Source organism: Sinocyclocheilus grahami, unplaced genomic scaffold (assembly GCF_001515645.1).
Source record: "Sinocyclocheilus grahami isolate Dianchi unplaced genomic scaffold, SAMN03320097.WGS_v1.1 scaffold460.1, whole genome shotgun sequence".
In the NCBI taxonomy this organism is placed as follows: Eukaryota; Metazoa; Chordata; class Actinopteri; order Cypriniformes; family Cyprinidae; genus Sinocyclocheilus; species Sinocyclocheilus grahami.
This window is the reverse complement of record NW_015505639.1, coordinates 65,782-80,145: the sequence shown is the minus strand read 5'-3', so window position 1 is coordinate 80,145 and position 14,364 is coordinate 65,782. Positions and strand designations below refer to the sequence as shown.

Sequence of the window (14,364 nt, the reverse complement as noted above, 5' to 3'; positions counted from 1 at the left end):
TATATTTGCAGTAAAGGTCGCAAACAAAATACTTGCCAAAAAGACACGTTTGTGATTCAAAATGATAAATCAATAGACCCAGTGTTGAAAATCAAAACAAAAAGTAACTAAAATGGACTAATTTAAATTAATTCTATTTAGTAAACCCATTAAAAGTATTTATATTTGCTGAAAAAAATGTTTTTTTACTACACTGTTATATGTATTATTTATTTGCTTATTTTAACCAATTTTTATTGTTTGTTATATTGAAATATCACATTACTGTTCATTTATTTTAATGCAATTATTTATGCATTTAATTGTATTTATTTAAATGTTTTTTATCATTTATTTAAATTTAAATAAATCTATTTCCAGATTTTTACACTGTTCTTCCCTGAACTTGTGGCCCCTGTTAAAACCCCTTGCTGTAATTTACTTAGACCCAAAGTCAAAACAAGTGTGAAAAAGAGTGTACAAGTTTCAATAACACGCCTGATTCACTCACCAGCTCTTTAAACTGGAAATGTCCCTCATTAGCTGCAGGTGAAGAGGCTGCTAGATCTTCACCCTTTTCAGAAGACTTTTTTTCCAAAACTGGCTTTCTAGACGCTTCTGTACAAAACCCATTTGCAGCATACACACTAGACAGCGGCAGGTGAAGCCTGCAGTGATGTTTAGATACTTTTGATCTACATATAACAGAGCAGAGATGTTCTGATCTCTGATTGCCTTCTCTATGAAGGTCCAGATCTGGTCTACAGCTCAGAGGTGAGGAGCTCCAGCATCTGGTCTTCAGTCTCTGAAGCCACTGTTGCTGTGATGTAGTGTTTCTCAGCGGTAAGTCTGCAGGGGTTTTGTCATGGCAGCTGTAGTGGCAGGTGGCAGCAGTGCTGGCAGCCAGTCTGTGTGTGTGTCCTTTAGCACAGCTCACCCAGCTCTTGCTACAAGCCGCCAAAAACATGTCAGCGGCTTTATCTCAACAAAACTAGATGATAGATATCCCCGAACTGTCTAATCGAGCATCCAGCAGCATATTTCCAAATTAATTCGTTCATTTTACTCCATATTTTAGACATTCATATCTGTCGACCCACATGTTTCTGTCCTGCCGTGTTCTGATCTAAATATTTACGACAGTTGCCAAAAGGGGGCGAGGAATTAAAGGGGACGCGCTCTAATATGATATACAAAAAATAAATGAAATTAACATCTCATTGCGACATATTACGTGATATAATATATTTGTTGATGTTGGTGGTAAAACATCTCTAGCATTGTAAAGGTGCATCTTTAATTGTAACACGGTAACTTTCTTTTATATTCACCAAAACTGCAATTCAGTTTATCAGCTAATAAATATAATTAAACCATTAGAATAATATATAATTTATTAGCTAATAAAAGCTATATTAAATGTCATAATAGTTAAATAGTAATTAACATAGGATCTCCTTCCAACAGTTAAAGAAACATTTTAGTATCCATCATCTTGATAGATTTAAAAAAAAAAAAAAAAAGTATTTAGATGGCTTTGTACAATTTTTTTAAGGAACACAGCATTCATATGCATTTGAATGTTCTTTTATTTTTAATCTATTGCAATTAATTTTATCTGCACATGTGTAGGTTCTTGTGCGGTTATTTTACTGTTACCGATAATAGTATAAACAGACATAAACGTTCAATATTGAACTCAGAAGAATCTACTGAAAGGACACAGCCGACATCCTAAAATGCAAAACTACTTAAACATTGTTTTAAATGTTCATAAATGTGGTTACCGTTTGATTATATACAGGAAAATACTATTTAAAACAATTACGAGTCTATTTATTTACATGAAAACAATGTATAGTTAATAACATGAAAATACTGAAGCATTTGTGTAAACATACATTACACTGCATGTTATAAATATAATATCTGTTGTTGCATTAGAAAACAAACACAACAGTATGACACGATAAGAGTGTAAAACATTATAAGAGATGGCTGATTCATATGGTTTGAAGCTGATAGGTCCTGTGCACTTTCTTCAGAAGGTAACCCTGCTCATTGAGTGCACCGATGAAGCCCTCAAAATCCACAACCTGAGAAAGCAGAAGTGGAAAGAGCATTAAAAAAAAAAATTTATGCATCATCTGAAAGCGTGCTATTTAATGTAGCTGATGTTCACCTGTATTTGCAGATCTTTGGCGAGCTGTCGTAGCTCCTGGAACTCAAACATGCTTTTGGCGAGTCTGTTTAACGCCGTGACAAATTTCTTGACTTTGGAGCGGTTATTCATCCCAGAGCCCAGCTGAGAGCGGTTAAAATCCAGACGGCCAAACTCATCAGAGTAAGTGTCGGCCAAGCTGAACGTAGAAGATGTACAGGTAGATAAAACAGAGACGACAATGAAGACACAGTTAGTACCATGCAAAATGTTTTATTTTTTTCCATTAAAGAGGTCATATGATGCAATTTAAATTTGTCCTTTCTCTTTGGAGTGTTACAAGCTCTTGGTGCATAAAGAAGATCTGTAAAGTTGCAAAGACTAAAGTCTCAAATCCAAAGAGATATTCTTTATAAAAGTTAAGAGTCAGCCACACCTACCTAACACGGCTCGTTCTAACACGCCCCCACATATCTACGTCGCTATGTGGGAAGATTTGCATAACGCCGCCCAAATGTTCACGCAAAGAAAGAAGGCGTAACTTTTATTCTCGCTGTAGTTTTGTTGTTGCCGACGATATCTGTTTCGTCATGCCTGGAGCTGATCCGTGCTGGTCACTGAGGAAATTGAATCACCGCTCCGGCCTGACAGGGCATCATCACAGTATGGTGAGGGGCGTAACATTTCCGTCACACGCTTGAGGTATTCGGCCAATCACAACGCACTGGATAGCTGGCCAATCACAGCACACCTCGCTTTTCAGACTGATGAGCTTTGTAAAAATCGACGCGTTTCAGAAAGGCGGGGCATAGAGGAGAAACAATAATGTACAGTATGTGGAAAATAATGTGTTTTTTTAACCTTAAACCGCATAAACACATTTCATTACACCAAATACACAAAATAATGTTCTTTTTAGCAACATCATATGACCCCTTTAAATTATACATTGAACTTTTTTCATGGGGACTTTCATGGGGTGTTGTGATTGTTACTAAATAATGCAGATTTATTTAGACCCATATAACTATATAAAGTGCCGTGTTTATGAGTCACCTGTGTTTCATGATCTCCACAACATCCTCTGCATCACTTTGCGTAGCTTTTTCTCTGAGCTCAACACGAGCTCTGGCCTGCAGAGAAAGAGAAAACAAATTTGACTGTCATTCAGAGACCCTGAATTTATTATTTATATCTAAATGTTATTTATTTATCAGACCTTTAGTGCATGTCTATAGAAAATTACTATTTTTAAAATGTGCCACTATCCTAGGTTTTGCCCATTTGTCAGTGAGAATTTTTTACTCATTTACAACACAATCCAATTTAATATGCTCCCTTATTCTTTTATATATTTTAATATGTACACATAAATATTGTGTTACACTGAATGACAATGTAACATTATTTCAACCAAATTGTGACTTTTATTTTCCAAAAAACTTATTTGAAACCTTAAAAGTAGACACTTGACTTACATTTCATGTGCTTTTTATGGACATAAAATCACTTTTGTAAATTTCTTTGACCCATTAACATAGGAAAAAAGTTATTTTAAATTGTTAAACTATTTCAGTTTTTTTCCTGTATTTTCACCTCTGTGAGTCGGATGAGGGACTCCAGCTGGCGGGTGGTGATGGGTGTGCTGTCGGCCGTCTGGTTCTGTTTGCGCAGCTCCAGATAGAAGTCCTGCAGCACTTGCGTAGCCTCTGCAGAGAGAGTGGGGTGAACGTAGTGCCGGGCGTAACCCACGTACTTCCGCAGGAGCTGGTGAGGGATGGGGTCAAAGGCCTCTCCAGGAACCACCTACAGACAAAAACAGAGAAATCAACATTAGTACAGCTGTAATTTACTGTACATTACAAACAAGTAGAAACAGATGTGTTACTAAAAATATTGTACAGCATAAATTGTCAATAATCCACACGATGTTTATAAGATCAGTAGCTGTTGTACAGCTACTATTACATCTATTTAATGCTATTTTATTAGTCAAGAATATAATTGCTCATTGTTTATGCTAATCGATAGTGCATTCACTAAAGATGGAGATGCTGGACTCCTGTGTGCTGTAGCGTGTGACCGCAGCACTGCTGACCGCACCGTTTTTTCCTGCACGCATGGCCATCACGTGTTCGGACAGCAGGTGGTCATGGTCCTCATTAGGGGTGTCCAACAAGATGAAGACCAGATCGAACCTGGACAGCAGCGCACTTCCCATTCTAGAGGGACACAGGCAACACTTTTAACACCGAAGGCATGTTATGGAAGCAGAATAGCCAAAAAACAATGACTTTGCCTGTAGTGTCTTGTTTAAGCACATCAATCTGATGTTCAATGTTGTAAAACAGACAAAACACGCATATCAATTATTAGACTTATAAACTACAACAGAAGAAGCGTTGATTATTAATTCACTGAACATTATATCAGGCTTATTGGTCAGAATTTACAGTGGTTTACAACTGTATGTGTTGCTTATTGCTGTATCTTTAATCCACTGTATAATCCAGGTCTTTAGTAGTATATTTACTAGTGGTAAAAATCATTAGTAGTATCTCACTCTGGCATACAGTACACTCACTTCAGGTTCTCAGAGACAGTCTTGGCTTTATTGTAATGTCCTCTGACCGGATTGGCTGCTGCTATGATGGAGGTTCGAGCAGGAAGTGTGCAGACAATCCCAGCTTTAGCCAGACTGATGCTCTGCTGCTCCATGGCTTCCAGAAGAGCCTGATGCTGGCTGCCCATCTTATCAAACTCATCGATACAACAGATACCTGGTGAAAATATTTAATATTAAACATCACATTCCCAAGGATCAGCCTTCCATGTTTGGATCCTGAGTTGATTTATAAGTTGATGTTGTAGGTTAAATACCTTGATCTCCCAGCACCAGCGCTCCAGCCTCAAGAGCGTAATCTCCCGATCCGCTGTCCCGGGACAGAGATACAGTCAGTCCTGAGGTGGTGGTCATGTTTCCACACACATATATACACCACGTTACACACGGCCTGGACTCACACAGTAATAACAACAGCACACAGATGGCATTTTAACTAAATTCAAATCATCTGACTGGGTGATAAATGCATTAGAGCAGGGGTGGGCAAACTTGGCCCTTTCAAGTCACTTTCCTTCAGAGTTTAGCTACAACTCTAATCAAACACACCTGAACCAGCTAATCATTGTCTTCAAGACTACTAGAAAGCTACAGGCAGGTGAGTTTTATCAGGGTTGGATCAAATCTCTGCAGGAAAGTGGCCTGGAAGGGCCAAGTTTGCACATCACTGCATTAGAGGGACTCATGAGATCATGTACCTGTAACATCTGACTTTTACCAAGTCCAGGGTCTCCAACGATAAGAATATGTGGGTCTCCTCTTATTGGGATACGGTTTTTATCATCAACATACTTTTGACACCCACCAAACAGAGTCAGAGCCAGTCCTGCTTTGACAAGCTGAGAAATCGTACAGAGATATCACAGACAAATTAAAGGAGGCATATTTTGTTTGTTTACTAAATCTAAGTTTCAAAAAAAAAACTTCAAGAACAAATTCAAGTTACATAATAACACAATATTTGGACACTTACCAAATGGCCATAAATGGCAGGACAAAGAGAGCTGCAATTAAACGAAAATCAAATTAGCTTCTTCATTTGTAATATTTCATGATTGGCTTTGTGTTCACTAGATGTTACTCATTTCACTATGAGTTTGAATAAGTCCTCTTGCGCTTGAATCTCTTGGATGGCGTAGAGATCTTTGATGGAGAACTCCACCGAAGGTCCCTGGCCCTCAGAATCAGACGCCGCTTTGCTTTTCTGACCCTTCGAGTTGCTGACAGAATTCGCCTGAATGTACAACAGGAACATACACTTGTCCTTCTTGTTTCTGCCATTTCCTGAAGAAAGAATTAATCAAAAATCATAAACAGGAAAGAGCAGTCTTGAATAAAATAATGTTTTAATCTGTTGATCCGGGACACAGTAATAGTCTAAGAAGCAGTCCGTTCACCTTCAACTATCATTATTGGACAAAATAATAACAATTGGACATTCTCTAATCACAGATAGTATACACTAAGTACTTAAAAAGTAAAAGTATTTTAAATAGTAGTTATATGCTATTTGTACTAAAAGTAAATAGTGTCACAGATGCCTTGTGTCATTTGTGGCAGGATATTTGCATCTAGTGTAAATAGGCATTCCTATAAATAAATAAATGGATATAGTATATTAATTTCAGTCTAAATAACTATATAATGTGAGAGGTATAACAGCTCAGCACAAAGATCCTCTCTGCACGGTGAATGTGACCATCATGTAAAAACTGAATCAGACAGAAGGCCACCCGAGGCTGTCCTGTTTGTACAGCACATTGAGGTCAGATAGCAAAAATAGCACTAGCAGAACTTTGCCAGACTGTAATATGATTGTTTCTGTTAAGTCCTTGTTACTGAGAAGCTAAATGCATGAGAATCAATCAATTTGTAATAAAAAAGCACCTTATCAGAATCTACCAGCTTTCTAAAGATCGTTGCAGTGACAGTGTGGACAATGTCTCGTACCCTCTTCGTTGGACACTTTAATGACCCCTGTGATGGTGACCGTGTCTCCAGGCACACAGCTGTCCACGAGGTCCTGCGTGAGCTCACATTCAATGGTGCGCGGGATTCGACTGGACTCACGTGGTCACCTGACATCAGCTCCTGAACCCTGTGAAGAGCACAGCAGGAGAAACCAATGAGGGATGGCGTTCATAAAACATCTAAAACATCTCACACCAGGGTTGTTATTGTTCACATTTTTTATTGTGAAAAAAAAAAAAAATCATTAATAAAAATATAAATAAAGCGCAAATTAAACATCACTATTATATTAGAAATTAAACAAAAACTTAAATGAAAACTAGAAATTGTCTCTTTGCAACTAACTGAAATTAAATGACTTAAAGTACTACAATTACTAAAAATAAATAATATTTATTAAAAAATAATAATGTCAAAAAACAAAAATATTACTAACTCATCCAAAATATTGATACATAATATCATAGTATATAAATAATACTAAATCAACACTGGCAAACACGCACCAGAATAATAGAAATTAATTTAAAAAAAATGAATGCTTAAGAAAAGCTAGCTGAATATATTTGATGATGAGAATATTCTACAAGCATTTACACTGAAAGCTAAAAAAAATAAAAAATAAATTAAAAACATCTGTATAAAAAAGGAACACGAAATTTGTTCTGCTCAGGTAAATTTTAATTCATGTAGTTATATATTTACATACTTTATTGTCTGCCAGTCAACAGTGAGTGTTAAAGGTGAACTTCTGTTTGGAGTGAACGAGCGACCACGACATTCTGTCTGTAAACACTGAAAGGGGAAAAATAAACAATATTAGACATCACTTAATACAGCAAACCTGTTATAGTTACTACTGTATTTGCAATAAATCTAATTTTATGTGCATTGTTTACAGATTATCCTTTGTTCTATATGTAATTTGCTCGTTAGACCCAGTGAAACATATTTTTTTTCCACTGCATTATTATCCATGGGTGAAACTGCACAAAACTTGACTAACGTCATTTAGTAAACAAGTAATAAGCAAGTAATGTTTGTCTGAAGCTGGAAGCATGCTGTACCTTAGTGGGTATGGTGTATTTCCCATCAGGCAGTGAGATGCTCTGTGTGTCTCCACAGCTGTTACAGACAAACGCCAGCTTACTGCAGAGCGGCTTAATGTTGCTCACTCTCACTACGGTGCCTCTGATCGCAACAAACTTGCCGTATAAATTCGCTCTCAGACTTTTCAAAGGAGTCAGTGGCTCGTAGTTATACACCCTAAAAGAGAGAAATAAACAAAAAAGGAAATGAAAACATTTTTAGAGCTGATTTTCTTTTTGTGAAAAATGTAACTATATTAATCACCCAACTCTTTATAAAAAGTTGAATATATAAGTATGTCCAACTTTATCCGCATGCATAAAGTTTACTGACGTAGGGCTATATAGAAAATCTCAACTACTCAATTTGCTTGTATTTTTGCAGAATGTAAACATTAAATATTGTAAATAAACATGAACATAAATATGTAAATATGTGCACATGAACATAAATGTAAATAAACAAACATAAACAAAAAAAAACAATGTAAATATTATCGCCCATCTAATCTGCTAAATGCAACTTTAAAGCATGAATATAAATATTAATAATTATATAATTTAAATATTAACATCGTGAATTTCTGTAAAGCTGATTTGAAACAATGTGTATTGTGAAAAGCGTATATCAATAAATTAGACATGACTTTCATATAGGCAAGTTAACAGTCTCACCTGGCGCTGATATAAGGGATGTTGATGATGGGCCGTAGACCAGCAGGAATCTCTTCCTGTCCCTGCAGTTCTGCTGCATGTCTCTCCAGATCCACAGTAAGCACCTGTGGAGAAAAAAAAATCTAATTTTAGCTATTAAGAGAATTTGACAGACTAAAAGCAGTCAGTGACAAACACATATTTATGTAAATGCAACACAAAACCCACCTGATGAATTGCGACACCCAAGCAGTCCAGTATCTTCCAGCCATTTCTTTAAGATCTTTGGCAAGACCAGGTAGAGTGTGTGAAATCAGTTTGTTACACAGAAGGTCTTTGTAGTCCACCAAAATGCTGCCTTTCCTTTCAATCTCATCCTGAGAGATGAAAAAAATCAGAGAAGAATATTTTGTTTTTAAATGAAGAATTCAAATGAGGGAATTAGGGAAAACCATGCTGTGAATTCTGATGCCTTATCATAAAGATCAATCTGCGATGTGAAGTACTGCTCAAACACTTTAATCTTCTCAACATAAGGTGAACTTTCGACAAATCCTGGAGAAGGAACACACACAAATCACAAGAATATTTTAAGACATGTATTTAACAGGTCAATAACAAATGTTTAAAGAAACATAATAGGAAATGTGAAAATATCAAACCTTCAGAAAAATAGAGTCGCCATCCATTGTATGGACACATGATGTCAAGGGTTGCTTGACTCACACGTGCTTCACTTGCCACAACTTGGGGAGTAAATCCTGTGCAACAACAACAACAAAAACCATAAAGCATATAAATAATTGAAAAATAATCAAACAATAGTTTATCAAGTGGGACAGGTTTTCTGCCGGTGTTCTGAAGATTTGTGCTACCCGCTCAGATTGTGCTACCTCCCATTAAAAAGATAGGTAGCACAAATCGATAGCGAAAAATGCGACCCATTGTGCTACCATCATCTTATTCATGTAGTTTGAGGCTTATTTAAATGTCCATAACTACCCCTACCCACCCATGCCTACCCTTACCCTAAACTTACCCTTAAAACAATGCAAATATATTTTTGGTAGCACAATCTGATAGGTAGCATGTTTCGTCAGTACACCGGTTTTATGAAGGTAAATTTAAGACTTTTTAAAGACCCTTTTTAAGACAAAGTAAAAAAAATAAAAATAAAATAAATAAATTGAATGGAACAACAGATCAATATGGTCTCTGAAAATAAATGTCTTGTATTAGCAACACTTCAAAGTTAAAAAATACAGCTTCCAATAGATCTCCATTCATTTTACTAGATAGATAGATAGATCAAAATAAAGTGATTTGGTGATTAAATCAAGAAGCAATATTTGCCAATTAGAAAAATCAACTTCATTCAAGGGAAACCCCGTTTTCATTCCCTGTTTTTGTTTTAGGTTGAAACAAATAATTTAGTTCAGTTTTTCAAGACTTCATTTTACATTTGCAATAGTAAATGTATCTTGTTTGAAGATATTTGTTTAAATATTTGAATTTGAAAACGTAAATACTCAAGAAGCTTTTATTTTTTGCAAAGCATGCAACATTTAATTCCATGTCTTTTTGAATGTAAAACTTTCTGTTCTGATTTAAGACTTTCAAGGCCTTAAAGGGTTAGTTCACCCAAAAATTTAAATTAGGCTGCATTTTACTCACCCCCGAGGTATCCTAGGTGTATATGACTTTCTTCTTTCAGACGAATCCAGTTGGAGTTATATTAAAAATTGTCCTGGCTATTCCAAGCTCTATCATTGCAGTCAGCGGGTGTTGCAGTGCTTCAGTCCAAAAGAAGTGAAATAAAAAGCGCCCATCCATAAAAAAAGTATCTCACACAGCTCCAAGGGCTGAACAAAGACCTCCTTTAGCGAATCGATGCATTTTTGTAAGAAAATATCCGTAATAATCACTTGAATCTAGCTTGCGATCACTGTTGTACACGGAAGCAGCTCCGGGCGGATGACGTATGAGGTCGGCGTTGCGCATGCGCCGCTCAGAAGTGATGAACGCGGAAACGCAGCGGAGAGATCAAAACAAAACAACGGTCACTAATTAGTAAGATTTGTAAAGAAGAATGTCGGAAGATTTCGATACAAGTCGAGAGGAGACTGGTTTTCCTTTGCTAAAGTAAGGAAACTTTGCTTCCTTTGCTCCTGTAAACAAACGTTGGTTTTCACAAGACTCACCGGTGCATGTGCAACGCCGACCTCATACGTCATCCGCCCGGAACTGCTTCGGTTTACAACAGTGAGTGCAAGCTAGATTCAAGCGATTTATTACGTTTTGAATATGGATATTTTTCTTACAAAAACGCATCGATTCGCTACAGGAGGCCTTTGTTCACCCCCCGGATGGGCGCTTTTTATTTCACTTAAGAGATCAAAACAAAACAACGGTCACTAATTAGTACGATTTGTAAAGAAGAATGTCGGAAGATTTCGATACAAGCCGAGAGGAGACTGGTTTTCCTTTGCTAAAGTAAGGAAACTTTGCTTCCTTTGCTCCTGTAAACAAACGTTGGTTTTCACGAGACTCACCGGCGCATGCACAACGCCGACCTCATACGTCATCCTCCCGGAGCTGCTTCCGTGTAGGACTGTTGGTGCAAGCTAGATTAAAGTGATTATTACATTTTGAATATGGATATTTTTCTTACAAAAACGCATCGATTCGCTACAGGAGGCCTTTGTTCACCCCCCGGATGGGCGCTTTTTATTTCACTTATTTTGGACTGAAGCAATGCAACACCCGCTGACAGCAATGATAGAGCTTGAAAGATCAAAGACCATTTTTTATATAACTCAGACTGGATTCGTCTGAAAGAAGAAAGTCATATACACCTAGGATGCCTCAGGGGGTGAGTAAAACGCAGCCTAATTTTAATTTGTGGAAGTGCAAAATAAGTCTTTTTTTAAGACTCACAGAAACCCTGGTGGCAAATGTCAGTGTAACAAACAAAAATCAGTAATAGATTATAATTTCTTAAATACAAAATTATTTATACATTTACTTATACTGTATATAAGAAAATCTGGCATTGGGTACTATGAATATTGCAGGCGCTGTTAATAATTGCAAGTAGCTTTGAATAAATGCATCTGCTAAATGCATAAATGTAAACTACATAACTAATTATTATTATTTTGCCTATAAACAAGCTATTACCTAACTGGCAAGACAGTTACCATGTTGTGTATTGTCGGTGGAATAGTTCCCTCCTCCTCCTCCTCCTCCTCCTCCTCCTCTGCTCCATTGACGGCCTCTCCATCCTCCTCCTCCTCCTCTGCTCCATTGACGGCCTCTCCATCCTCTTCCTCCTCTCCATCCTCCTCCTCCTCCTCTTCCTCCTCTCCATCCTCCTCCTCTTCCTCTTCCTCCAGCTGAGGTGTTTCCACCCCGCCATGACCCTCGGGCAGAACCCTTACTGCTCATCCTTCACCCTCTGAAGTCTGAAATCAAACTCGCATAGCTATCAATACGGCACAGAAACAAGATCGTCCTGATAGAGATAAATAACAACAAAATCAATAAAGACCCTCTGTTTCTTTACAGAAACCCTCTCATCAGCAGCAACCGGTTACATAATCGACTTACACTTGTCTTAAAAGTTAGTCATCTTATTTATTTTCTTCAAGACTTGCCAACACTTTTTAAAGCCAGTTAGAAAAAGCTAGACTGGTCTAATCTGAATCAGAAAAGCAAGACGGATTAGTAACGTTACTTGAATAACTGCTAGCTGCTCGCACACAGTCTTAACATAGTGGCTATGTTTATGCAACCAGGGTTTATTATAATAACCGAACATGAATTATAGTATATGTAATAGTCTAATAATATAACAATTGAAAGACTAAAATAAATCTAAATCTGTGCTAGAATTAGTTAAATTAATGAAGCAGATACAGAATATCGCTGTCTGGACTATTTACCTGCCGTTTCTTACTTTACAACGGCTCGAGTTAACGTTAGAAGGATTAACACGAAAAAAACGACATGAACTGAGAGAAATTAACACATATTTTACTAAAGAAAGATATTTTAACCGATCTTACTAACAGAAGTACTTACCACAGCCACCGTTTGTTTACCTCCTCAGTCAGTGACGTCCGGCGAGGCTTCAAGTTTGGCGCTAATATGACGCCACTTCCGTACATGCGCAGAGCCGAGAACATCGAGTAAAGGTTTTTATTTATTTATTTATTTTTATTGAAAACATCGATTTATTACAATGCAATATAGCCTTTAGCAATGACCAAGAACAAAAAAAACCTGTTACGAGGGATTTATAATAATAACAAGATAAAACAACATAAAATAAGAGTAAATTACAATAATAATTATCAAAAACTAAATAAGAGTAAAGATTATTATTATATTTTCGTGTTTGTTTGTTTAGCTTACTTTACTTAGCTACATTTAAATGCCATTTAATTTTAATAAATGCATGTTATGATAATACATTGCTTTCCAAATGTATGTATACGTGTTTTTACCCATTTGTTTATTTTTTATACTATTTTTTTATTTGTTAATTTATGTATTATATCATTTAAATATGATATTCATGTCTATTATGGCCTATATACATTTTCGCAATTTAAATATTTCTGTATTTATTCATTTTCGTGCGTTTCTTGCTGCCTGTATGATAATAAGAGGGCGTGGCTACGCTTTCAACCAAATAGTGTCGCAGTTTCTCTCTGAAGAACGCGCATCATCAGCAGCAGCAGGAGGAAGAGGAGGAGGAGGAGGAGGAGGAAGAGGCGAGCATCCTTCATGATTCTGCATTAAAGCCGCACTCTATATCAACAAACCCCGGGCCTTCACGGATCCAGCCGCAGCTCTGCGTGAACACCACACACTCAATCATGGATAATTCCGGGAAAGAGAAGGAAGCCATGCAGCTGATGGCAGAGGCGGACAAAAAAGTCAAATCATCAGGTTCATTTCTCGGAGGGATGTTCGGGTGAGACAGCAGCGATGCTGCTCACGATCTGACATTCAAAGACATCCAATGTCCTGTAGTCTTTTCACATTGCATATGTCTGTGTCGTGTAAATATCATATTATTTGTCTATTCTTTACCATACAACGTATACAAATGAGTATCCATCCATGCGTTTCTCAGTATCTCCAATGTCAAATATTTCCGTGATGCGACATGCACAATGCAATGCAACTGCTCTGTGCTTTATGCACAGGGGCTTATTATTGCACTATATTGATTTCGAAATGGCATTAAATCAGAAATGTTGATGTTTTCACAGGGGAAATCATAAGGTTGAGGATGCATGTGAAATGTATGCCAGAGCTGCCAACATGTTCAAGATGGCCAAAAACTGGAGTGGTATGCATAAGTCAATTCATGTTTATGAATACTTCATTTAATGCTTAATATTTAGTTATGCGGTTGGGCTGTTGCAACATATTCAGTTAAAAGCTTCATTCAAATGATCAAAGTGTCGCTGGCCGTCTTTGTGTTTTAACTGCATTACACTTGTATTGTCATCATTGTGCTTTGATTCGTATTGAATCTATTTTAAGCATTCACTCTGCCTCTGTGCCATTATTGGCATTGATCTAAAGACTGATGTGTTTTGCTGCTGTAGCTGCAGGCAGTGCTTTCTGCCAAGCTGCAAGACTTCACATGCAGATGCAGAACAAACTGGACTCGGCCACCAGCTTCGTCGATGCTGGAAATGCTTATAAGAAGGCAGATCCTCAAGGTGAGAGAGTTTCTTTAATCGCTGCAAAAAAACAAAACAATAACAATGTGATCCATTTTTGTGTTTTAATCAGGGTTATTATTGTTAACAAAAATAAAAAAAAATAAAAAAATGTGTGTATATATATATATATATATATATATATAT

General features: G+C 36.9%; 1 protein-coding gene and 1 pseudogene across 1 annotated transcript in view; one reads left to right on the top strand and one right to left on the bottom strand.

Moving 5' to 3' along the window:
• Window positions 1-1,914: 1,914 nt before the first annotated feature.
• On the bottom strand, window positions 1,915-12,620 carry LOC107552883 (DNA helicase MCM8-like; annotated as a pseudogene).
• A 560-nt stretch (window positions 12,621-13,180) lies between these two features.
• LOC107552889 (beta-soluble NSF attachment protein-like) overlaps window positions 13,181-14,364 on the top strand; it is an 8,250-nt gene continuing 7,066 nt past the window's right edge. Inside the window, exons 1-3 of the mRNA XM_016234925.1 lie at window positions 13,181-13,457; window positions 13,759-13,838; window positions 14,101-14,217. Of these exons, the coding sequence (XP_016090411.1) occupies window positions 13,360-13,457; window positions 13,759-13,838; window positions 14,101-14,217 (295 nt within the window). The 5' untranslated portion in view covers window positions 13,181-13,359. The remainder of the gene's footprint in view (window positions 13,458-13,758; window positions 13,839-14,100; window positions 14,218-14,364) is intronic.